The sequence below is a fragment of the Betta splendens genome, chromosome 2 (assembly GCF_900634795.4).
Source record: "Betta splendens chromosome 2, fBetSpl5.4, whole genome shotgun sequence".
NCBI lineage: Eukaryota > Metazoa > Chordata > Actinopteri > Anabantiformes > Osphronemidae > Betta > Betta splendens.
The window spans coordinates 9,955,270-9,981,013 of record NC_040882.2 but is presented as its reverse complement, the minus strand read 5'-3'; the positions used below and the strand labels follow the sequence as shown (position 1 = coordinate 9,981,013).

The following is a 25,744-nucleotide window of genomic DNA, read 5'->3' as shown; positions in this document are numbered from 1 at the left end:
AAAACTTCCACTTGCACAGTTTGTTGGCCACAATTTGTCTTCAATAAATGACAAATGGTGAACATGGCATCTAAGTGTGAATTCAACCTAAACGTGAGCAACACCACATCATGTAACAAGCGGCAGAAAGTAATTTTAAATAGATTTGCTATATCACAACCAAGTGTTATACAAAGGTCTAAATAGGTCTAATAACCCAATTTGAAAAGCGTCTTTTGTGTCACCATGACAGAACCAATGATATTACCTGGATGCTCCACAGGAGCGCTGGTCCTGCTCAAACAACAATCCCACGCTTTGATCTGGTCCCACTGTCTTGGTGAAGAAGATAAATTGCTAGTATTCCCAGGGGATTTCCTTCTGTTCTCATTTTAAATAGCATGTATAACCATGTGAATTTGATAAAAGGGAGTTAAGGAATTGCTCTGTCATTACTACAGGGTTCCTGGCTGTAGCTGCCTGCCTGTCCAGCCCTCCCACCTCTCTGCAAAAAAGGGGAGTGATAGTTAAAAAGGGCTGGATTTCTGCACATTCACATTCTGAGTGTTTCAAACTGGAGTCTCACGAGAGTCAGAGTAGAGTTCAAACTTTGAGCCATGCACTTCTGCCATGACATGGTTTTTAGAGACTTGCAGTGAGAGAGGAAAATCTGATGCTCAGGACATGGGACCAAACTAACCCTGGATGAAAAATCTGTCTTTTTCTCTATTTGCACTCTGAATTTCTTCTCTGTTGGAGGACTACAGGGCTGATCAAGCTGTAGACCTGATACAGCTGCACTGTAAGTTATGCATGCTTGACGCCTGCTTGTTAAAGCTTGTTCTCTGAGCGTGTGCAGGTCTATTGAAGGGTATTAAGACGCTAAGCATCCGCCTTTTTTTAAATCCACCTTTGGTTTGTCTTCATCTCCCAGTGAAGTCATGGTCCCCTCACTGCACTGGCTCCTTCTGCTGTGGGGACTTCAGGGTCTTTGTGCACAGGACTATGAGGAAGACTATGAGGAGGAGGTGGTGTCCACCAGTAAGAAGAACAAACTGTATCCCTCTAATTCCATACCCAAAAATGACAAATGTAAGTCTAATGTAGATCCATTAATTTTACTATGTTACCTGAGCAACCATAGAGTCAGCATTGGTTCTATACGAATGCACTTATTTTGAAAAGTGTGATGGAATTAGCACAGGTGGCACATTATGTGAAGGTGCTGCCACAGGTGAGAAAACTGAACTTGATACTCAACCAGGATGTCGCTGGAGGAGGCCCCGCTTGGATTGATCGTATATCTCAGGCCTTTCAGAAGCATCCATCTCCTGTGCGACTGTTCAGTGCTCCGTTACCCAAATGTTCTACTCGCTCAGAATCCCGTTTCCCCAGGCACATTCTCTGTGTGAAACATTTCCCCCAAGATTAATGTGATTTATCCTCAGACTATATTAGATCTGTGACCTCATTCTATTGCTGAAGGTTGCTGCTGCAAGTTATTTTTATTTTCGAAATTATGTGACACATTCATGAACTTATCATAGTTTTCCTGTAAAGGCATCAGCCTGCACAGTCTAAATGGTCAATAAATCACCTTTAACCCCTATGAAGGGGCCACAGAAAAGTCTCCATGGCCCACAATATCAGTTTAGCTATGATCTGTTTAAACTTTGTATTAGACTGAAAGTACTGAATGGTATTTCTGCAGGAAACCAAATGAATCTTTCTGCTTTTGTGGGAAAAAATTGGATGAGAAGACTGAGAAGAGTCTGTAGGCAAAACATGAACGGATGAAAAAATGGAGAGCAGCTATTACTGCAGCAGAAAATGGAAAATTAACCTTAGAGTCTAACATCATCAATTTGTACATTAGTGCTCTATGAAAAAACAAAACTTTGATACTCATATACATTTAATTATTTTGATCAACTCTTACGAAATCTGACTAACTATTGTATTTTAAATATAGCACTATATTAATGTTTTTTTAAGTCTTTAGTGGAGGACAAGGTAACAGTTATGCCCTGAAGTCCTCCTGGGGAAGTTTCTACAAGCTTTGTACATCTGGATCTGGAGTCAAATCTTTGCAAGGGGCTGTCAGCTGCTGCCTTTAGGTCTGTTGACAGGTGTTCTGTAGGTTATAATGTCGGGCTTCGGCTGCCTCACCCAAGGACCAAGCATCAGTGCAGGTGATGATCAGAGCCTGGAGCTTTGCCCATGGAGTTTAATTCTTTCCTTTAAATTTAGTTCAGAAAATCCAAGTAAACTGTCATGTGCTTTTTATGCAGCGTGTAGCCACCGTACCATAAAGGGTGATTGATGGGGCGCTGCAGAGATGCTTGTCCTTCCAACTAATTTCTTGGTTGGGTTATTATGTGTGATGGCAAAATGGTCAATGTTATCCATCTAAATTACATTTACAGCACACGGCATCTGAAGCCTTACAACAGGGAGCTAAGCTGCTGCTGGCCCCGCCTTCAGATTTAGCACAAAAGTAACACAATCAACACCAAATAAACCTCCATAATTATTTATTGTTCAGACAGAGCCACAGTGGTTTTCCCATTTCCAACAATTCTGTTAAATGACCAGTTGCATATGTAGCGTATACAAACAAGACTGATATCAGTTCAACCATCTAATGAAACAGCTACTCAATTCTTACTGTGAGCTAATAAATGACTTCTTCCTCCTTCTTGGCAGCACTCATTGATGAAGACTGCAGCTTGGAGCTGGCCTTCCTCATCGACAGCTCAGAGAGCGCCAAGGACAACCATGCCCAGGAGAAGACCTTCGTCCTAGACGTCGTGGACAGGCTGCAGGGCCTCCGCCTGCAGACGGGCCAGGGGCTCAGCTACCGCGCCGCTCTCCTTCAGTACAGCAGCCATGTCATCATAGAGCAGACCTTCAAACAGTGGAAGGGCACCGACAACTTCAAGGCCCAGGCCGCTACACTCGCGTACATCGGCCATGGCACGTACACCACCTACGCCATCACCAACCTCACCCGCATCTACCTGGAGGAGTCGGAGCCCAGCACCATCAAGGTGGCCGTTCTGCTCTTCGACGGCATCTCACACCCCAGGAACCCGGACATATTCTCAGCTGTGGCTGATGCCAAGAACCAGGGCGTCCGCTTCTTCACCATAGGCATCACGCCCGAAGCCAACGAGCCGACCAACATAGCGCAGTTGCGCCTGATCGCTAGCCCCCCAGCCAACCGCTACCTCCACAACCTGCAGGACCGGGGCATCGTGGAAAAAGTCATCAAGGAAATTGTGCGTATACGTAAACTCACTTGCAATGTACTTGGCATAATGATGAAGGCAGCTTCTTGACATTGTAAGGTAAAAACTGCACTTGTGAAGTCAAAGAACACACCTGCACAGTTAAACGCTCTCATGTTTGTTCATTTCCAAGAAGCCGACATTTGCAGCGTTATTGTGCGACAGATGGAAGCTTTAAACATCCATTATGCAAACAGATGGAAGCCAAATGCATAAAATGTTAGCGTCTTTGACTTCCCTGTGAGACCCACTGAGCACTTCCAGTGTACAGTCTTTCACACTACCCACCGCTTTAATTTCTTGGCTTATTGCATCCATGATGTACACCTGCTACCTGCTGCCATAGTAACCGATCAACCGTGATCAGCCGTGTCATCGCTGCGAGAGACAGACCCAGTCTGGCGTTCAGTCTGAAATCAGCTCGACTCGAATAATTGGGGGTGATGTTCATAAACCGACGGTACAGTTCCGCTAAGACAATAACAGCATGTGCGGCACAGCGGCACCCTGCAGACACGGACGGGACATATGCTCAGCGTTAGAACGGTCTGCGGGGGAATGTGGTGCGGCGGGAGCACGAACACACAGCGCTCAAGCCGTTCCTCGAATGCCGTTGTCGCAGGTGGGGCGCGTGCAACGACAATAAAGGAAAACTTTACTGAGAACAAGCGCCGAGGCTCTGAGAGCATTGAACCTGACAGCCTGCGCTCTGCTGCAAGGCAGGAGCCCAGCAGCCGCTCCACTCAGACTTTTATCTCATTGCCCTGTGCAGAGAGCAGCTGTATATCATAAGCAAGTGCCTCTGTCCCAGCAGAGAACGCGCCTTTCATCTTTAGTCACAGCGTTCGACTCCAGCGTTTCTTTGTCTAAGAGCAGCCAGGGACCCTGTTGTCTTCTGACCCCCCCCCCACAGTGGAAACACAGCCAGGCCCTGTACTGATCAGTGCATGTGGTTTGTGTTCAGGGAGCTGTCAGGGTCGAACACAAACTCCAAAGTAAATGTCAGGCCTCTGGAAGATGCGTCTGCACTGTGTTAGACCATCTGAGGAATCAGGTGAAAGGAGTCGAACGAGGCCACGGTGTGTCACCAAATGACGAAGTCTGAGTGTTGCTTCAGTCTGACACTTTTTAATTAGGCACGTGCTGAAAGACTGTTGGCTTAGATCTGATGGAAAAGTAGAGATGAATATGAACCATATGGACTTAAAGGAACGGGCTCCTGACACAGTTTTGTTCCTCTCTCCACAGACGGCCCTGGCAGATGAAGGGGTGAGTATCGGAGAATCTGTCCGTCTGCTCACGTCTCGATGCGCGGCCTCTAACTCTTCCCTCGTTTGTGTGTTTCAAGTGTCCTTTGGCCCAGAGCCAGTGTGTGTGTGACAAGGGTGAGAGGGGACCCAGCGGCCCTCCTGTAAGTACCCTCCTGCTACACAGGCACCAATATCTATATGTACAGCTAGTTAATATTAACTCAGTAATGAGTAGCTAATCACTAGTATCTTAATAAGGTATTTATTTATTTGTTAATTTTTATCTTTCTTCTCTGAAAACACTGATGATTGATGGACTTCGTAACCTTGAAAGCTTTGCAGCAGCTGATGCCACTCGACGACTTAATTGCATGGTTTTGGGGCGGGTTTAGTAAATCATGTGATTACGAGCTTGTTTCCCCAGCAGCAGTGAGAGAAAACGCAAATGCTTCACATTCCTCTAACGGCTTATTGAGAACAGGCCTAAACAGATATTTACATGGGAAATTGGTAGAGTCGCGTCTTCAGAGCAGCGCGGCCTCTTGGTTTGTCCGAGGACGCGTGTTCAGAGGATGGACTGAACTTCTTCAGCTGCCAAAGCCGCGACATGATTATTTTTTTTATTGTTACATGGAAAAGGTCAGCAACAATTAGACGCCGCGGTTTTGCTTTGATGTATTTTCACCGGATCAAAGCGGCGTAATTACCTTCTTAAACAGAATGCTCGCAACAAAAGCTGCTTCACATCAGGGGCGGCAGGAGCTCAGTGCCAGAGGCCGTGCACGCACACAGACACGCACGCACAGCATCAAACAATAGGAAGATGAAAACCAGGACCAACTGTGTTTGACAAATGAGGTGGCGCTCTGTGTCACCATCTCTTCTGCGTTTCCTATTTTTTCCACACTTTAATCTCTCCACCATTTGATGGGGCTTTGGCCAGAAGCTGCCGTCTGGCCTTTTTAAGGTTTACCACAGTGGTGGATCCTGAGGTAATGTTTATTAGGCCATCGTTGACAAGGAAACATGTGCACGCACATCTGGGCCTAAACACTTCTGGAACGTGGGATATGAAACTATGCAGACGATACAATGTGTTTCCTCTAACATACAAAAAGGCAGGACTTGTCAAAACACAAATTGATGCTGCACAACTAACTATCTCTAAAATTGCTCCAGCTGTCTTATAAAAATATAAAATAATAAATAAATAAATAATGTTGCTCTTCAAATTTACTTTCTTAGGGCAAGAAGGGCCGTCCTGGAGAAGATGGAAGCCCCGGCCTAAAAGGCCAGAAGGTGCTGTCTGCTGATTCATCAGTTTATGAAATATCAATCAACGCGTTCAACCTTTTTAACATGACGATCCTTGTCTTTAGGGTGAAAGTGGACTGAGTGGACTTCCAGGTCGAGAAGGAGCAGAGGTCAGAACTTCCTCAATCTCCCTTTTAACATTAACCGTAGAGCAGCAAAGCTTTTAAGTTGATTTCCATCATCCAAGTTTTGTTCTATGGTGTGTTTGGGTGTTCCTTATCTTATCCTTACTTAATGAGACATGTTTTGCACACACAGGGAAAACCGGGATACAAAGGAGAGAAGGTACCGTATGGATGCTATTGTTTCTCACTATGCCCCTGTGGTTTGTCAGAGCACGCGGGAGGAAAATCTGCAACAGTAGCAGAAAGCGACAAATTATGTTTCACAAACATGTAAAATGAAGCACACAGACAATATCAGTGGCTCGAGTCTCATTTTCATTTGTGTATAATCACAAGCTGGTCTGTGCTTACTTTTACATTTTCCCATGTTTTCCTATATTATAAGTTCAGTACTACTTTTTATGAGGAATCTGTGACATTTTTATTGTAAGTATGTAAATGGATGAAATGACAAAATCCTAAGAGTCTTTTGATGTTTTTACAGGGAGAGAGGGGGGAGTGTGGCACACCTGGAATAAAGGGAGACAGAGTGAGAGAACCTTCTGCTTACAGTTTTATTGCTAAACACAACTGGACGACTGTCTTGTTTAATTTGAGTAAAATGTGGTTAATTTACCAACATGAAGTCATGTTTTATGGTAATCTCACTGAATTCCGTCCCAAAATGTTGACTGTTATGGGATAATATTTTCCTTTAATGCTTGTTTCATACTTCTCCAGGGTCCTGAAGGTACTACTGGTCCCAGTGGAAATCGTGGACTTCAGGTAAAGTCTACATTTCTACCTGTCTGCTAAGCGTCATTCATACAGAGGGCTGTTGAGTTATTAATAACAGCTTTATGAAAAGCTCCATGTCTTGTTCAGCAACATAATCTTTACAAAGGTTTTGTGGGTCTGCCAGCTGTGGACCCTGTAAAATGTTTGTTAGCATGCTTGGCATCACTACTGTGTATTATAAAAGAGACTGATGCTGTAAAGCTCCAGATGTCAGCATCCTGATACTTGGTCAGACCAGACAAAAGGTGTAGCTGAGAGATGTTGCTCATGACCAACTTGTTTGTAACATTACTGCACACCATTACAGTAAATGCATGTCCGCTACATCCCTCTGCTGTAGCAAACAGACACTCCAGCTATTTGTCCTTTCAAAGTTGCCCTGTTTCACCCAGTGAATAACACCATTATGTTATATTAGGGTTTGCCTGGTCCACCGGGTGATATCGGACCTGAAGGGATGATGGGTAAAAAAGTAAGTACTTCCCTGATTGATATATTTGAACAAATTCTCTGAGATCTGAGGCCTGTTTTTACCTTCATATGAATGAATAAATACGCTGTTGACCAGAGGCCAGTCTGTCTTTCTCTTCTACAAATGCACCATTTCCAGGTGAAACAGTGACTCAGACCTTGCGCGTCTTTCTAGGATATTGTTTTTAGGTTGGAGACATCTGTTTGAGCCTGGTTTGAATTCAGGCACTTTTGTGGCTGTACAAAATGCGTCCACGGCACCGCATTCGTGAGCACCAGGAATATGAATGAACCTGGTGCCTGTGAGTGAACAGGGGTTAAAGATGTAATGGGTTGCTGCACGTTTTTAAAAACAACAAAATGTGAACATAACAGGGACGTTTGAAGCCGTGAAAATGTATTTAGATTAAAGCAATTCATCACAAACCTACTTGACATTTGCTATTTACGCCCAAGAACAGATCATGTGAGGCGACACATGATCCACCAACACTGGAATATTTAAGCCTCCTCTTGTAGTAGCTCATCTGTTATTACCTTGTCAACCTATTTGTCTGTTCATAGCTTTCAGGTCCTCTCTCCCATGTTATAGCTGCTAATTCTCCCAGTAGCCCACACTCCCCACCAAGTGTTCCCTCCTTAATTATTTTGGAAGAATGTTCATGTTGATCGTCTGGCTGTCAACCTATATCACCTGAAAGGCAGACTAATGTCTGGCTTTAAACATCGCCCTAACTTGCCTAAAAGAGCAAGGGAAGCAAAAAAAGGTGCCGGTATGCACCCACCAGCATTTGCATTCTCTCTTCATGCCTGTCATGTGCCCTCCTGCTGCTGATTTACTGCTTCTGACTAAATAATTGCATTCTTTACCACTAAAGGAATGAAGGAACCCCATCGTACTTGTCTCAACCCCTTGTAAATAGCTTATTATTAGAGGAAGGGAAAGCTGTGTGTGTGTGTGTGTGTGTGTGTGTGTGTGTGTGTGTGTGTGTGTGTGTGTGTGTGTGTGTGTGTGTGTCTGTGTAATCAGAGTAAACAATGTTGGCAGTAGTTTATGAACCCACCTGTCATTTTTAGGGAGAGAGGGGACTTCCCGGGCCACCTGGAATCCAAGGGGAAACAGGGATCGGCCTTCCAGGACCCAAGGTAAAACCTGCTCTATTGTTCTGAAAAATGAAGCTATTACTGTCAGGATCCCAACCTGTGTCGCGCCGTGTCGCACTACGCTTGCTCTTTTTTCCTGCACAGGGTGATGTTGGTTTCCAGGGGCAACCGGGGCCTCTCGGTCCTCCGGGAGTTGGCGAGCCTGGATTGCCAGTGAGTAAGACACAGGACTCGGGCATTTTCAGTGTGTTAGGTGTATTTGTATTATTATGTTGCCCCTCCGAAAATTAGGACATGCACATGAGTTTAGCAAATGTAGGACTCTTCTAGGTCAGAAGTCTGGCTGAAGTTTCTAATGTTAATGCTAAATGGAACTCTCATACATCATCATGTTGTAGACTAGAGGTTATTGTGACAAGTCAGTGATTAGCCAGGCAGAGGTGTAAACCATAATGTATATAGTATATATATGTACGTTCAAATTAAGCAGATGACTTAACATCTAACTGGCACAACACGCTGAGGTAAATAATTGAAAATGTTTGAACAAGAACAGAATGCATAATGGAATCATTAGTCAGCCACAGGAAGACTTGCTTAGACCTGAACAAAACATCTGAGTGGTCTGATCAAGCTTGCTGCTGGCGTTAACATGGGCTAAGTGGCGTCTTCTCTGCCTTTTATTTAATATATTTATAAAAGAGTAAAGCAATGACAAAGCTTTATGTGGATGCAGTTTGATCAGATTTACCTGACAGCGCTGCAACTGAAAATCTCCCACATCATAACACTGTAATTGAGCAAAGCCTTTATTGATGCGTGCAGTGCATTTTTGTTAATGTAAGAACCTGACGGGCCTGTATACGGTTGCTCTGGGAAGGTTGAAGAATCTCTGTTCACATCAAGGTGTAGTGAACAATAAATTATTTATAGAGGTCATCCTTTGTTTGCCTCTGCTGGTCATTTACGTCGTATTGTTTTACTCAGGGGCCCCAAGGACCACAGGGAGTCCAAGGAGAGAGAGGACCGATCGGAGAAGGTCTTCCTGGACCAAAGGTGAGTTAGTGTTCTTGTCTTTTATGTCTCACATGCTTCGTGGGTCTCACGTTGCTCGAGCCACTTAAAAGCTGTGAACCTTCTTGACCCCATTTCCATGCGTTCATTCTCATTTCACCCACCCCTCCCACTGACCTGCGCAAAGGCCGCGTCTGGGCCCCAGTTCCCAGGGCGTCGTGACTGGGAATCAACGCTGTGTACGGTTATGAGATGAGAGATGAGAACACAACGCAGAAGTTCCATAAATTCCCACACAGCGGTGCGGCGCGGCTGCCATTACCTCATGATAGGATCTGGCCTATTGATCATCCTCACTAGAGGACATGCGAGCGTGTCGGCGCCGAGCACAGATAATGGAGGAAAATAGCCAGGACACCTCGAGCCATGACAGCGAGAGTGACTCAGAGAGGAAGGAAAGAATGAGTCCGCTGCCGCATCTGCGTCTCCTCAGCATGCGCGGATACGCACACACACGCACATATTGCTTCCATCCCACATGGGATGCACACCTACACCAGTGCAAACGAGTACAGGGCTGAGACCTGAGGTGCAGTTTCTATTGTAAAATCCACAGATGACATATGGTGGCAGTAACAGAGACCTGAGTCTGAGTCTTAACCTGTCTAAGGTTTACTTTAACTGTTGGATGAGCAACTTCAGCTGAACAATAAACCACCAGGTTTTATGAAATGTTTCATATGTATTTTGAACATGTGCAACTCTCAAATAAATCAAGAAAGTCAAGGTTTTTTTAAGCCTAGAGACACTTCAAGGCCTCATGGCCACTGCTTTTACTTGCTGTAGGGTTTTACAGGCGCCAGGTCCAGTTATAGATCTGTCCAGTATAAAAAATTTGGGCCTGCAGGACAGTCTGTGATTGGTCTAATAAAGCTGCTGGTTCTCTAGTTCTAACTCTGATTACCTTGATCAGGTGTGTCAGTTGGCTTTTCCAGCTTGTCATTGACTGAACACCCCTGGTCAAGGTGATCAGTAGGAAACGGCCCTCAATGGCATCAGTTTGACACCCCAGGTCTAATACCACAATGCATCTGACATCCTCTGAAGCATCCTCCAGTAGATTTGACCTGAGCTTCTGTGAAAGTGTTCACTCTAGAGAAGGGGTCTAGTTTTCCTGGTAAGAACATTACATTTAGGGAAGTGGTCGCACCCAACTAGATAAACTTCGAGTTCTCATTCAGTTTGTTATCACATATTGTAAAATGAAGATGGTTTTTCCATAGTTCCTTGCCTCCCAAAGATGAGACCTGTGCTTTGTTTATGTAGGTCAACCACTACCCTGGATTCTGTCTAGGTGCCTAAGTAACAAAAGGTCAAGGGTGACATCTGCTGATTTCTCGTGCTACACAGTAAATACAATGCTTGCTACAGATCATGATGCAGTCAGAGTTCTTTATCATGAGGAGGAAGGTCTGAGTGCAGGAATATAAAATACATATTAAAAAAACAGTGGAGGCTAAAATCAGGTCACCATGAATAAATCAGTGCTGATTTCATTGTCTTGATGTGATTGTTTTGGCCTCGTCCTTAATAATAATCATTAAAACGCCATCATAAGACACAGTGTGTAGCCAGAGCCCTCTATAATGATGGGTTTTATCTTTTATTTAAACATGCTGCTGGTGTTTAACACAGTGTGCGTCAGGTTGCTGTGACACAGGCTTTAAACACATCTTTTTCCTAATTAATGACCCGAAATATCTGAGTCAATTTAACGCCGAGATATTTTGAAACAAAAAGTCATTTCAGCTCGATAACATAGTCAACACTTCAAATCTGCATCATTTTAATTGCAAATGTTATTTTTAACATCGGCAAAATGTTGCTATGAAACGTGTGCGAGGTGTAAAACCCGACGTAGCCCTTTTGGTTGTTTGGATAAACGCAAAATTTAATTAAGCGCGATCATTCTCCGTTGCCCCACGAGCGCGGGGAGGTGTGTCCCCGCTGGAGACGAGCCCCTGGGCCGCCTCCACGGGAGCTCTGAGCGTGGACTCACAGATGGCGTTCTTGTTCCAAGGCGGCGCTCCTCGCACGACGCGTCCCGACAAGCTCGCCCTCTCTTTCACATCATTAAAACCTCGGCTCCGGTGCCAGAGTGAGGGATCGTATTTACAGTATGACGACGCCTCTAAACTTTTCAAAGCCGATATGTAAATGAGGCTTTATTATGCTAATCAATGTGCGTCCGTGTCAGACTGTGTATTTGTGTTGTCCTTGGATGACCTTGGGCCAGAGGGAAATCTTCCCAGGAGAGAATAGACTTCTCTGCGGAGTCATACGCAGCTAGACGTTATGCTGAACTATTTTCATTGTACCCACTGTCAGTTCAGATTACTTCCCTAATCCTTCAGCGTAGTTCTACTCCTGCGTACTGTTGTCGCTACACATAGATCCCTTCCAGAGACGTTTTGAGACAAAATCCCGTGCCTTGAATCATATTTTCGTCCATTATGCTGTTTACTCTTCACAAATGAATATGCAAATATGGTTCTGTGGTAGGCTTTGAGTAACCAGAAGAGCTCTCTAACATGAAAACACTTCGACACACAAAGCGTGTAATGTCAAGGCAATAACACATCTGCACAAAGTCATGCATGCAATGAGATCCATGAGTATTAATCACCTTTAATCAGTAATTGGTTTGTGTTTAAGCCCTGAGCATGTCAGATCCGAACATCTGCACCCTGCAACAAGTCCCCAAACTTTAAAGCATGAACTAATAAATTGATTTAAATCAGGTTTCCAAACTACGGCCAGCGGGCCACCTGTGGCCGGCGTTCCACTTTTAATTGGTCCACAGCAAATTCCACAAATATACCAGAACTGTAAGTGTAGCTACTGAGTTGATAAAGGAAGTTCTTCTACAAATAAAAAAAAATTGCCGCAGTACACTGAAAAGGACAACACCGAAGAAACAAAGTATTGTCAAAATGCAATTGACAAGATAGGACAAGTTGTGTGGAGTTACAATAGATGGAGCTACTGCCAGTTACTGTATGTCAGGCGCAAAGGAACGGCCTCTTTGTTGAGCGCCAACGCGCAGGAGAGTGGAGATGATGCAGTTGAACTGTATCATCCACCGGTAAAGATAATTTGATTACGAGCAGTCTATCACAGTGTGTGTCAACCGTTCCTAACTGACGTGCATGCTGAATATCTGCTCTAATCTTCAGTGAGTATTGTGTATTTGACCACATACAGTATGGCACTTGATGAAAAAAGTTTGGACACCCCTGATTTAAATGGTTAAAGCTGCAGGACAACAATTGTATAAAAAAATCATGTGAATGGATTTAGCATTCAGGTCTTAAATAAAAATTACTTAAGGTGAGTAATTAAAGCTTCAGTCCTAAAATTACTTTCTGTTATGTGACAGACAAAATCTTTCTAATAAATTAAGATGTTGATATTTTTTGTTGAAATGTAAATGGCTTAGAATATATTTTCAATGTGTATCTGTATTAAATGATTTGTACTTGATGTTAAATAGTTTTTTCTTGTTGGCTCACCTGTTTCAGACAGACCCGTCCTGCAGCTCTGTATGACAGGGCTTTTCTTGTTTTATTGTTGGTTATTAGTTCGAACTTGGTGAGAGGATAGTTTCTGTGGAATATGTCCTTAAAAAACAACTTAACTACTCAAAATGAAAAACAGACAGCACAGGGGTTCGTGCTAAATAATGGAAATGCATGTTCCCAGCTCTGCTTTGCATCTTAAAGCCACACAATTCATCATTTCCCTATAAAAGCTGTCAGTGCAGCTCCACTAATAGGTCAGTGAAGTCTCAGTTCACTTTGGCAATTTGCTGTTATTTGCATATCGGGCTGGTTTCCCCCATTTGTGCAGCTGCGATCTGCTGCATGGCTGCTTTATTTACTCTTCATTATTCTCACATATTAAGTTTTTTTTTTCAAGAGGCAAAATGCAATAACTTCTGTCTGTCTTGACAGGGAGAGCGGGGCTTGGAGGGGCCGCGGGGGCTCAGAGGACAGCCAGGCGCTGGAATCAAAGGAGACAAGGTAGAGTACAGAGAGGCTGTAAATAAGACACCTGTCTGAAAAGACTTCACACAGCCATGAAGCCAGGGTCCTGCTGCAAAGAAGGCCAAGAGTTGACAGAGTCACTATTGAATCCATTCAGTGTGCTGTTATACAGGAGGTCACCGTCTGCAGGTGATGAATCAAGGTAAAAGCTGGAACAGTGTAGGAGGAGAGCGGCCTGGTGGTTTGGGCTGATGAATGTGGGGAAGGCAACATTGGGCCGGTGCGCTCAGATGAGGTCATCGAGATATTCTCCGAACCTTTCAGGATGTTTTTACACATCTCCGCTGTCGGTTTTGTAGTTCAGCGATGTCGACAAGGACATGACTAGAAAACTCGGAGATAATTCTCGCTAGAAGATGGCCTCAACTTTTAGGAATGGGCGCGAATGGTTCCCCCAGAAAACAGTCCGAAGATGTACGGGAGCAAACGCTAGCTAACGCTAGCTGCTGAGACAAAGACCTTTTTGCAAATCAGCTTTTAACAGCTGGGCTCCACTTGCCAATTAGGTGTCATACACTGTACTGTCAACAATTGCATCATGTTAGCACCATTAACCTTCTTCCTTATCTGCACCTTTAGGGGGATTTTGGACCTCCGGGTCTTCCAGGGCCCCTCGGCCTCCCAGGATTAGGAATACAGGGAGAGAAGGCAAGTACTGAATTTATAAATAACGACTATACTTATCGTATTAACATATTTCTACATAGTCTAACAATGCAACATGTATTACTGTGGAGAGCTGTGCTTTATTTAACAACCCTTTTCACCATTGTTGTTTGTTATTGATTAATAATTGAACGTTCTAACCCTTAAACAGTGTGTTAGCATTTGGATGGTGGCATTTACCCCACAGTACCAGTGTTATGGCCAAGCACAGGCTCACAGGGCTGGTAGACTGTTCAAGCTGCTAATTAATGACCCTACATGCAACATATATATGCAAAATGAAGCGTAGTTGAATTAGAACAGATAACGTGTGCAGTATAAGGTCAGACTGACTAGTTAGCTGTCATAATTAAACTGCAGGATGCGTACGGTTGCATAACAATTAGTGTTTTGGACCAACAGCTGGAGGCTGTTTTCCGCTCCCTGCGAAGTCAAAGATCACTTCCCTGATATTAAAATTCAAGATAATTACTGTCAAAACGTGGTTTTAGTCCACTGCTCACATACGCGATCACTGAGATCTACAGTACCCGTAGGTTTTTAATCACCGGACGCCAAGGTGACTCATGAACGAGCCTCTAAAAGTGCAGCTTCTGAAAGTGTGTGGACTAGTGAGCAAACCATAACACGTTTAAATCCACTGAACCTATTATTTATTGAATGTGTGCTTCACATTCAATAAATAATAGCTATAATGCTCCAGAGGTACAGGGTCTGCTGTTTTGTGTTCATACGTTGCCACTAAACAGTAACTTTAGCCCCTTAGTCATTTATTCACTACTCATTTTGTTACTGCATCTATTTATTCACACAGGGTGTAGAAGGACCAAGGGGGCCACCAGGAGGCAGAGGCCCACCAGGAGAAGGCTTGACCGGACCTAAGGTCTGCACTCACCCATACAATGTTTGCTCATATCAAATTAGATGGGCCTGGAGCAAACTGGTCGCTGAATATTTACTGTGCAAGTCATAACTGCGAAGTTTGAGTCCAGCTGCAAGACCTTTGTAGAATCTCCTACCATCGTGTTTCCTGTTGTATCATAAATCTCCACCAACTCTGAATAAACGTAATAATGACAGAAAAAGGAATGTGATGTTGTCATGCTGACCTGTACAGGGAGACCAAGGACTGCCTGGTGAGATTGGTGCCCCAGGAGAGAGAGGAGCTGGAGAGCCTGGTGCTAAAGTAAACACTCACACAAAACTCAGTGATCTGAAGATTTACAGTGTTCTGACCAGCACGCTGACTCACTGTAATGAACCTGTTGTCAGGGTGAGCCGGGATCACCAGGCATGTCAGGTTTGCCAGGGCTGCCAGGAGAGGATGGAGCCCCTGGACAGAAGGTTGTCTAAGTCGCCGTCTACTGGATCTACATCTATTCACTACAAAATCAAGCCCAAGTCCACTAATCAAACGTCTGTGACTCTGTAGGGTGAACTGGGGGCTGTAGGTCTAAGGGGGCCAGAGGGGGCAGCTGGAATTGGTACCCAGGGTGAAAAAGTAAATACATATATCTTCACAACCAATTTTTACTCAAGCATGCTGCGAGTAATAGGGGAAGCCACAGCAGCCAGGTTATTAACCTTGTTCTCAATGTGACCTTTAAGGGTGACCAAGGCCAAAGAGGAATAAGAGGGCTGACTGGGCCACCTGGCATCGCTGGGCCTTCTGGACCAAAGGTGAGCAGGTCACACACAACATCATTAGTTACTACATAATTTAACATTTTTGTGTTGAGTTGTTGTATTTAGTGTTCTGGCCTTTCCTTTTTGTAAATGTGAGGCATGAAAACATGCATAATGACTTTGACAGTTTGGTTTCCATTAATCATCATCAGGGAGAACCTGGGACACAAGGCAGATCAGGTCCTCCAGGTCCACCAGGTCGTTTCATGGTGGGACCCAAGGTGAGAGTTTTCACTTTTACTACACTGACATTACCAACTGTGCACATGTTCATACAGTAAAACAACTAACTGTTAAAATTTTTTTTCTCTTAGTTGATGAAATTCTGAGCAAGCTGTTCTGAATCGAGTGCCTCATAGTACTAGTATCATATTTCAGTAGTTGGTATAGTACTGTCATCAATGGTAGTATACTCACCATAGGAAGTAAAGGCGGTGTTTAGTGACCTGTTGCTTGCTCAGTGTGTCGACGCTGCTCTATCCTGTCACACTTTGGGGTGCAGCACTCCCACCGAAGCAAATTCTGCAGTTTAATCATCAGGTTATCAAAAATAATATACATTGGATATTTAGAAATTGTTCTGTAGTAACAGAAGTAAGATGTTAAACGTACAGTACACATTTTGTAAACGTCAACATTACAAAGTTTGCTTATTACAGGTAAATGCTAAAGCTTGAATGTGAAACAGTCTAGTGTTTGTTAAGAACTCTTACTGTATGTACCTATGTAAATATGTAAAGGTGAGGAAACCTGAATTGTCTTTTAGGGTGATGCTGGTCCAAATGGTCCTCCTGGTCCAGTCGGGGAGACGGGCTACGGACTTCCTGGTCCAAAGGTGACAGAATGAACCGCCCCTTTGAAAGCCGCAGTGCGTACTGTCCTGGCAGTCTGCTGGTGGAAACACATTAGAAATTAGATTTGCAATAAACAAGTGCAAGCACGCTGTCACAACTGAGCAGCCTGTGTTGATTAATTATCAAGCGAGTGTAATGAGAGGCAGGTCTGGCCGCTTTCATCAGGTCCCTGCCTCCGGAAAGATCACAACACGTCAAAAACTGGAAGGAAAACATACAGCTACATCACATCCCGCTGCCCTTTGCTCCAGCATTTGTTTAAAATTAAAATCAGGGATTACATTTTAACCAATAAAATGTTGGAGCATGTTTTTGTAGTTGGAACCTTCCAGCTGTTGCGGTGTAATGAGCAATGCTTGCAGAGCCGAACCACGCAACAGACCAGATGTCTCCATTTACTGTACATCCACACATCTTCAAGTCACTTAACTTCCTTTGCTTGAGTGAATTATTGATTATGTGTCTTTCTCTCTGCTAAAGGGCGACCGAGGAGACCCAGGCCCCGCAGGCCCATTTGGTCCCAAAGGAGATGGATACCCTGGTCCCACGGTGAGGAACACTCCACTCGTAAATCTGAGAATCCATGTCGTGAATCAGTATCCATTAAATCTTCTGCTCCATCCATTTGTCTTTGGCATACGTGTGATTCAGTTCATAGAGAGGACAGAATTTACTTACAGGCTAGTTAGGATACGTGGTCATCGAGGAAGAGATTTAAACACATGCTTTGACCTTTGGACAAGAGGAAGACAATCAATACCATGCTCACGTCTGTCCCCTAAAATTATCACTCCGGAGCTAAATGTGCCACATGTGTAAGCGTTCCGACAAAAGCCTGGTGTTCATGATAAATGCTCTGACCTATCACCAAGTCCTGCAGCGGGTATCAGGCCGTGCCGTCATAAATCTGCTGGGCCCCGTGACGGCAGCACCATTCTGCAACATGCTGTGTGCCGCTACAACATCTCGCCTGATCCAAATACTCGAAGGGTTCACTCCAAATCCACTTTGAATCATCTCGGACATTGCTTCACTAGCTCTACTAGTCCCAGTTCTACGTAGTCACCAGAATCTTCAAAAAATCTCTCCTGGTGTAGTATTAGGTGTACTGTAGTTCACACAAAACATTCTTAAACCCTACCTATAACCAGATTAAGGTGACGTACTCGTCATCATCATCATCATCATCATCATCATGTTCTATCATTATTGGTGAGATAAGCCTGCTGAGGTGATTCACATGGCACCTATTCACACCTCTAAGGCTAAGTGATTAGCGATTTGCGCCTTCTTCTGAGCAATAATGAATGTTTACGGGATGTTGGTGTCTAGTTTTTTGCAGTTATGTGACACAGTGTTGGCCACGATCAGATCAGAAGAAAGCTGTCAATGTGTTTACCTCATTTTAACGTGTGTCTCTCTCTTCCTGGCTTCGTGTCATTTAGGGCCTTCCTGGTTTGCCTGGACTTCCGGGAGAACCTGGCCAAGAAGGACTGGGCATCCCCGGACCAAAGGTGAGGGAGAGAAGAAGATGGAAGCAAAGATAGAGCTGAATTCATTCATGTTTTGACACATCAGCCTGGTTTTGCTTTTCACTTTTCCAGCATTTCACCATTAATTATAAAACATCAAATAATTTTGCACCGGGTTCTAAATGTTTTCATCCCATTAAATATGCTCTGGATCTGTGTATATAATGTAAATCCAGTCCCCGTGCTCCTCACTCATCTTTGTAGCCATGTCCCCTTTGTTACATCTGTATTCATTGCACAACAGCCTGTGTATAAAGACAGAATACTAAAACCTCAGAACACAACAGCCTCAACAGTCGCTGTATTCTGTGTGGTCAGAGTCTGCAGAATGAACCATGTGCATGCAGTGAGTGTAAAAGTGTAAAATGAATGTTTTCAATATCTGTCAGCAAAAGTTGCATATGACCTCTGCATAATGTGTAACACTTGGTAAACATGAGCTACGCCTGTGCAATGTTGCACACATTTTATTCACATAAAGACTAACGTAATCTCACGCACTGCAAACATCATGACAGCTGCTGCTGTCAGTGAATCTGTGTTTGAGGCACTGCGCTGTACAGGAATCCAAGATCTGTTTGTTTAAGGAGCCACACTGGGCGCAGAAGCCCATTCATTTGATGAACTGACTGTACATACATCTTCATCTTCTTCCTTGCAGGGAGATATTGGTTTCCGAGGCTTACCTGGTTTACCAGGACCCCCGGGCGAAGGCCTCCAAGGACCCCCGGTACTTCACAGCTTGACATTTCTCCAGATGTTGCACTAGCTTTCTAACTTTTTCTGACTTTTAGCGCCTAAAATCCGCCTTTCTTTCCTGTTTCTGCAAACACCATTTAAGGACAGCATTCTAATGTGTTTACTTATGCAGGGAGCCTGCTGTAATTGTTTGACATGAAACCAGATGGTTGCAATTGAGTCATATTCTCTGAAGAATTGTGTCTAAGCTCTAGTAAGAGAGTTTCGGGCTGAAAAAAGACTGCTTCATCTTGTGTGTGAACATGCCCACCACAGGGGCCTTTTATTCAAAGGCTGCCAGTTCATTTGTTCGGGGTATTTATCATCATTTTCCCCACAGCACTCTGACACATTGATGCAGTGTGCAAATCTCCACAGACATACGTGTCTGATGAGAAGCACTTGGCCTAACAGGCCTAACTGAAGCAACACCCATGTCCTGAAATATCACATTCAGATTCCCTGCAGGCTCCAGACCAGTGTCTCTGCAGGTACAAGCCCTGTCACACTCTCGTGGCGGCCGGCGAGATTTAATTGAGCTGAGTAGAGCTGTCAAGCAGGGAAAAATGAGATCGCTGATTACATTGGCAGACTTCAAACCCTATTCATGTTGAGAAAATGGTGGTATCAGAAATCTGTGTCTCACTATAAAAAAAGAATAATGCTGAACCAAAAAAAAGGAGACGAATGAATAAGTATTTGATTTCACATTCATTCTGCTTCTGGTCAAGCTGGATTACTCACTATCACATGGTCCTTGATTGGATTTTGAACATTGCAGAGCGTTTCTCACATTGGGAAACCTTTATTTCATCCAACCATGACATCATGAAAACAATGAAATACAGTGTGTAGTCTATTTCCACAGCCAGATCCAGGGGAAACCCCGGGGTTTGTGTTTCCCTTGACTGGGTCTCCACACAAACCGAGCAGTTGATGCGGTTAATTAACAACACACAGACGACACATTAAAGTTTGACAGTGTTTACGTCCTCGTATTCCAGTTGGAGGAGCTTTTAGTCACTGCAGCTCCCTCCTTCCATTAAACACAGCTTCGTACAGGGTAATCAGCCAGGACTGAGATGCTGTCACTGCTGTGGAACATTGCCAACTGTTAGATGCCCTTAAATTCTGACAGACAGGACAGTTACGTGTTACAGATGAATCACCTGCTCCAATAGAAAGCTCAGACACGCATCGGTTTCCACTTCTTCTTTTCTGTCTCAACATGCCCCCCTAAAATAGTTGATATAAAATGAAAAGCTTATTAATCCATTAAACAAACGTTTAGCTGTCTGGACACAGAGTACGGGTCAAGCCCCAATAACTAACCTTAGGGCATGAAGCTCATAGCAGATAAACACTTCATTTTAGGTTTTGGTTCCTGCTTATGTTGAAGTGAAGATCTGGTGTTAACAGCTGCTGTGAGCGTTAGTTTGTCACCTTTTGTGGGTGTTTATATAGATGTACAAATGTATGGAAAAAGAAAAGCTTAAAAATATATCTGGAGGAGACAATGGCTGAAAAAGTGTTTGTCAAGAGCACAAAATTACAAAGTAGCAAAGGTCCAACTACTCTGCTTCACTTTTCCTCTGGGCACAATCAGAGGCAATTGTTAAAGAAAATAATACATTTAAATGTAGTTTCAGTAGTCGATGGTTTGGATGAATAAGGTACATAGAGATAGAGATTAAAAAGAGATTAGATTTAATCTCTATCTCGCTATCTCTATCTTTATTTAATCTCTGGATTAAATAAAGATAAAATTGAGTTGAAGCTGAAACATGTACATACTGTAAACATTGAAATAGATTAACAAAGTTCCAAGAATATTGAACGGCAGAACAAAGGAAAACAAGTAGAGTCTCAGTGATAAAGTTCTGTGTAAGATGATTCAGCTCATGGCTGCTGGAGAGAAACGCATTCATTTGGGGCTTTTAAAACCTGCTGTTCTGGGATGAAGCACATTACTGATCCGCTGCGGGTTGTGAACCAGGCCAGAGCTCTCAGGTCGACTGGGACAGGTCAGCGTCCTGTCCCCAGAGTCGAGGCCCGACGCGGAAAAGCACGCTTTAGATTTGGTGCTTCACATACCTAACACAACATCACAGAAAAGCTCTACTCATCTTCTGCTCCTCTCCACATACATTTATGATATACATTTTGTTTACTCTTAAAATTCTTTGAATAGTTTTTGAATGCATTTTAATAGACGTGCTTTTCAGGGGAATCCTGGACGACCGGGCCCGCCAGGACCAAGTGGGCCACAAGGACAAGGAGTCCAAGGACCGAAGGTGGGACAGGGTCTGTTGTCGTACTTGTAGAAGCTGTGAACTGATTCGGATGTTTAGTTATTTTTTTTTGCTACTGCATGTGTGCGTTTGAGCTCTGAACTCTATGTCTGATTCAGGGAGAGCAGGGGGCCCAGGGGGTCACGGGGCCCAGGGGGGTTCCTGGAGAAGGATTTCCTGGAGCCAAAGTGGGTTTTTTTATTTGTCAACGTGAGACTTGAATCCATGTATTGTACATTCCAAGTGGTGACCTTTGGTTGTGTGTCAGGGGGATCGAGGCTCGGCGGGGGAGAGGGGGATGAAGGGATTTAAAGGAGACATGGGAGACCCCGGAATCCCAGGACAGTCTGTGAGTCACTATTGAAAACCCGACATTGTTCCCTGTTTCAGTGTATTTGGTTCTGATGGACTTTTTATTACAGGGCAAACCTGGTGTCAAAGGTGAAGCTGGCCTCACTGTGAGTGATGTCACCCTTTTCTGCTTCTTCATCGCTTTTGTTAACTGCTGCTCTCACACTGTTGGTCTGTTCTTTCCAGAGAGAGGACATTATTCGAATGATCAAAGAGATCTGCGGTAACGTATATTCATTTCACATGTATTGATCGAGCAGGTTCCAAGCAGCCGCCTCGTCTTATCTGCGAATCGCTGGATCGGGTTCCACAGACTCAACCCGGTTCTCATGTGTCCATGCGATGTGATTCCAGGATGCGGGATCCGGTGCAAGGAGAGGCCCATGGAGCTGGTGTTCGTCATTGACAGCTCAGAGAGCGTGGGCCCCGAGAACTTCGAGATCATCAAGGACTTCGTCAACGCGCTGGTGGACCGGGTCACGGTGGGCCGCAACGCCACCAGGATCGGCCTGGTGCTGTACAGCCTGGAGGTGCGGCTGGTGTTCAACCTGGCGCGCTACGCCACCAGGCAGGACATCAAGCAGGCCATCAGGAACATCCCCTACATGGGCGAGGGCACGCACACGGGCACGGCCATACGCAAGGCCACGCACGAGGCCTTCTACAGCTCGCGCGCGGGCGTCAGCAAGGTGGCCATCGTCATCACGGACGGGCAGACGGACAAGCGGGAGCCCGTGAAGCTGGACATCGCCGTGCGAGAGGCTCACGCTGCCAACATCGAGATGTTCGCTCTGGGGATCGTCAACACGTCGGACCCGACGCAGACGGAGTTCCTGAGAGAGCTCAACCTGATCGCCTCCGACCCCGACAGCGAGCACATGTTCCTCATTGATGACTTCAACACTCTGCCAGGTAGGAGCCTCAGCTCAGTGTGGTCATCGATAGTTGATTCATGGGGTTAGAAATGCTAACGTTCGATCCACCTTATACTTTTATTTATTCATATATCTAACTAGCTTCTGTTCCAGGCTTTACATCTAAGACTCTTAGATGTTTTTGCAAATTTTTTCGATTGCATTATTACTTTAACATTGCATAAAAAACAATATGATGACTGATCATTCTTTATTCTCGTTATTCTAGTACAGATTTTATTTTCACACTCCACTAGACAGTCTGTTTCGGAAATGCTCAGGTTTGTAGAGTTGCCTGTGAACAGTTGGAGTTATGTTGTTTCAGGCATTAGCATAAGAAGCACAGTAAAGGTCAGCCAGCGCAGCACACACCTCGGTGGTAAAGCAAAGTTAGTCCGTGTAGCTCCATCCTGACTGTGGCTTGTGTTTCGTCCCGTCGCAGCCCTGGAGTCCAAGCTGGTCAGTCAGTTCTGTGAGGACGAGAACGGAGACCTGATATATAACAGAATAACTAACGGGAACAACGGCCACAGGAATGGCTTCAACGGGAACTCGGCTCTCGGGGGCCTCGGGTACCGGCCTCTGACGGACAAAGCGCTGCACAACCAGCAGACCGGCACCAGCACCTCCGGTCAAGGAGGACGGGTGGAGACCACCCAGCACGGAGCCAAAGGATCCGGCACAGCGCACGTACAGAACCGGAGCTTTTAACTTCACGCGGTTTACACACAGGTGATCATAACAAGTGTTTGAGCCCATTTGTTGGTTCTTTAACTGTCAGGGAGGACGCGCTGACACAGCAAACAGAGGAGCTGAACGCGGGGACACGTTCAACCGCGTCACGTCGCACGCAACGGCTGCCCCTCTTCCTAGAGAGGAGTCCTCCCGCGGCCGAGGGTCCTCCTCGTCTTCATCATCATCATCATCATCATCATCATCATCGTCGTCGTCGTCATCGTCGGCGTCTTCTACAAATATAACAGTGCTCTCCTCAGGTGTATCTGTGTCCAATGTGCCTGCACTGAGGCCGGCTCTTCCCAAAGGTACAGTTCGCACTGTAACCGCAGATACTTTTACTGCAATCACTGCAATGTTTCCATGTCACCAAGTCACCTGTTGGATTGTTTGGTTCTAATCAGCTGATGAGTTCGCTCCCCATTGGCCTGTGCATTACGCTGCAGCAGGATCAGGGTGAACACAGACAAATTGCAATCTATTTATAAAGACCCTATTCGTTGCTTTCGATTCTCTCAATGATTCAGATCAAGTCCAGCTGTGTTTTTTTAGTGCAACTTTGTCCTCACCATTTGTAATCAACAAGAGAAGAGAAGGGAAAAAAATCACAGGAGCACTAAAGCCTAAAGGTGTGAAGGCCCCGTTAGACCCTCCCACCTTGTTATTGGATTCTCCTGCACTCTAATCCTGTATATGCCAAAGGTGACCTGAGCTTGTGTAGAGCTCCAAAACAATTATAACACAATGATCAGCTTCATCCACATCAAGATGACTAATCACATGTATGTCCAGAGCAGGAGAGGCCAATCAGACAAGAGCGTTCCTGATGTTTGAACATGTAATTACTAATGAAATAACAAGAGACTGCCTCATAGGAAAATGGACATCAGTGAAATGAAATAATAGTGAAGAGTGCAGTGTTGAGGGCACTGTCTGCAAACAAACTGGGGAATCAGGAGGCTGGAACCAATTTCCTTAATGATCATTTTCTGAGTGACAAGAGCTGTTCTGTGGTGAGAAAATCAGTCCCTGTGTCTGCAGCTAAAGTGTCAGCGGCCCGGCTCCAGGGTTATGATTAGCACTCCGTGATTGACAGTCTCTGTAATGAGGTCGAGTGAGGAGCAGGGAGGCCAATTATTTCTGATGCACTGTGGATGATTTTACAAAATTTGCTCTACGCCGAGTAAAACGGCAGAAGCGGCTGCTCTGAGGTGAGATTAGGTTGTGACTCGTTTGAAACGCTTTATCCGGCAGAGTCCGCCCCGTTGGACCCGCGCTGCGCGCTGGTCCTGGACCAGGGCACGTGTCGGGACTACAGCATCCGCTGGTACTACGACAAGCAGGCCAACGCCTGCGCGCAGTTCTGGTACGGCGGCTGCAACGGCAACAGGAACCGCTTCGACACGGAGGCGGAGTGCCGGAGGACGTGCGTGCTCGCCAGACCCGCGGGTGCGTTTGATTCGCGTCGCCTGTCTGTCTCGGGCGCCGCCTCGTTTCGCCCGAGGCCTCCGAGCGCTTCACGTGCTGACTTTTCCGTGTGCTCTTCTTCCAGGACGCTGAGTGGAGTCGTCTGCCCGACATCTGTTGTGGATCCTCCACAGGAGAGGCAGCTAATCGCCATCACTTTTAGCTTGAATCTCAGGCACCACTGCTCCTCACGTTATGCTTTTTCTGCCCTCCCCTAAGAACACCTTTGTCTAATTGTCGTAAAAGGAGCCAGGTTTGATAAATACCTCCAGTGTTTTTTACATTAGCATTCAGATACTGGGCCACCTTTACTCAGGAATACAGATGAGTGTGGGTCCACTTCTCCAATCATTCCAATAGCCACTGGAGGGATTTTTTCACACACGGCCTGTTGATTTGGGGAAAAGATTTCCTCAATAACTCAGGTCACTGCTCACGTCTCTCAGTCAGGATGCCATTAAGACAAACTGTACTTTACTCCAGCAGTCGCTGTAACTCTGTCAATAACACGTGGCAGTGATGAAACCTCAGTTCACTTATATCAATAAAATATAGATTGTTTTGTTATTGTATGAAAATGACTGATGCTCTGTAACATCATGGACTAATTGTTCGAATTTAGGTGTTGTTGTTTTTTTTACATCTTGTGAATGAAATGTGATTTTTGTGTGTACATAGTTCCATTTAGCACTAACCATTAGAACAGTAACTTAATATGGAAATAGACACACACACACACACACACACACACACACACACACACACACACACACACACACACACACACACACACACACACACACTGCCCTCTACTGCTTATAACACACCATGTCTACATGAGTTTTCCTGCTGTACTTGTTTTGAACTTTCATACTGTACTGTTTTTACAGAGTCAAAGGTTTTCAATAAACTGTATCTAAACCAATATGTGTAAAGGATCACGTCCATGGGGGCCGTGTTAATGTGAGTTAATGGGGCTTGACGTTTTCATCGCTGTTTTCATGGTACTTGATTAAAGGTTATTCCCCAGATTGGCATTGTGACTGTGCTTCGTACACATGAAACACCTTCATGCATAGT

At 44.8% G+C, this 25,744-nt stretch overlaps 1 protein-coding gene across 1 annotated transcript; it reads left to right on the top strand.

The window, feature by feature from the left end:
* Positions 1 to 524: 524 nt before the first annotated feature.
* On the top strand, positions 525 to 25,695 carry LOC114851343 (collagen alpha-1(XXVIII) chain-like). Its single transcript, XM_029143119.3, has 36 exons — positions 525 to 781; positions 914 to 1,071; positions 2,686 to 3,260; positions 4,518 to 4,538; positions 4,618 to 4,680; positions 5,765 to 5,818; positions 5,899 to 5,943; positions 6,092 to 6,118; positions 6,443 to 6,487; positions 6,679 to 6,723; positions 7,154 to 7,207; positions 8,284 to 8,352; positions 8,455 to 8,523; positions 9,298 to 9,366; positions 13,338 to 13,406; positions 14,010 to 14,078; positions 14,911 to 14,979; positions 15,214 to 15,282; positions 15,369 to 15,440; positions 15,529 to 15,597; positions 15,705 to 15,776; positions 15,935 to 16,003; positions 16,549 to 16,617; positions 17,117 to 17,185; positions 18,082 to 18,150; positions 18,830 to 18,898; positions 21,132 to 21,200; positions 21,317 to 21,385; positions 21,466 to 21,546; positions 21,620 to 21,655; positions 21,735 to 21,771; positions 21,903 to 22,460; positions 22,905 to 23,152; positions 23,244 to 23,505; positions 24,452 to 24,646; positions 24,750 to 25,695. The coding sequence occupies exons 2-36, from the start codon at positions 921 to 923 to the stop codon at positions 24,755 to 24,757; spliced, it is 3,684 nt and encodes a 1,227-aa protein (XP_028998952.1). The 5' UTR covers positions 525 to 781; positions 914 to 920; the 3' UTR covers positions 24,758 to 25,695.
* Positions 25,696 to 25,744: the final 49 nt, after the last annotated feature.

Coding starts and splice junctions, on each gene's coding strand:
- LOC114851343 (XM_029143119.3), top strand. CDS start 921: ATGGTCCCCTCACTGCACTGGCTCCTTCTGCTGTGGGGACTTCAGGGT. Junction 14,980..15,213: donor AAGGCTTGACCGGACCTAAG/GTCTGCACTCAC, acceptor TGACCTGTACAG/GGAGACCAAGGACTGCCTGG. Junction 21,656..21,734: donor AAGGTGAAGCTGGCCTCACT/GTGAGTGATGTC, acceptor TGTTCTTTCCAG/AGAGAGGACATTATTCGAAT.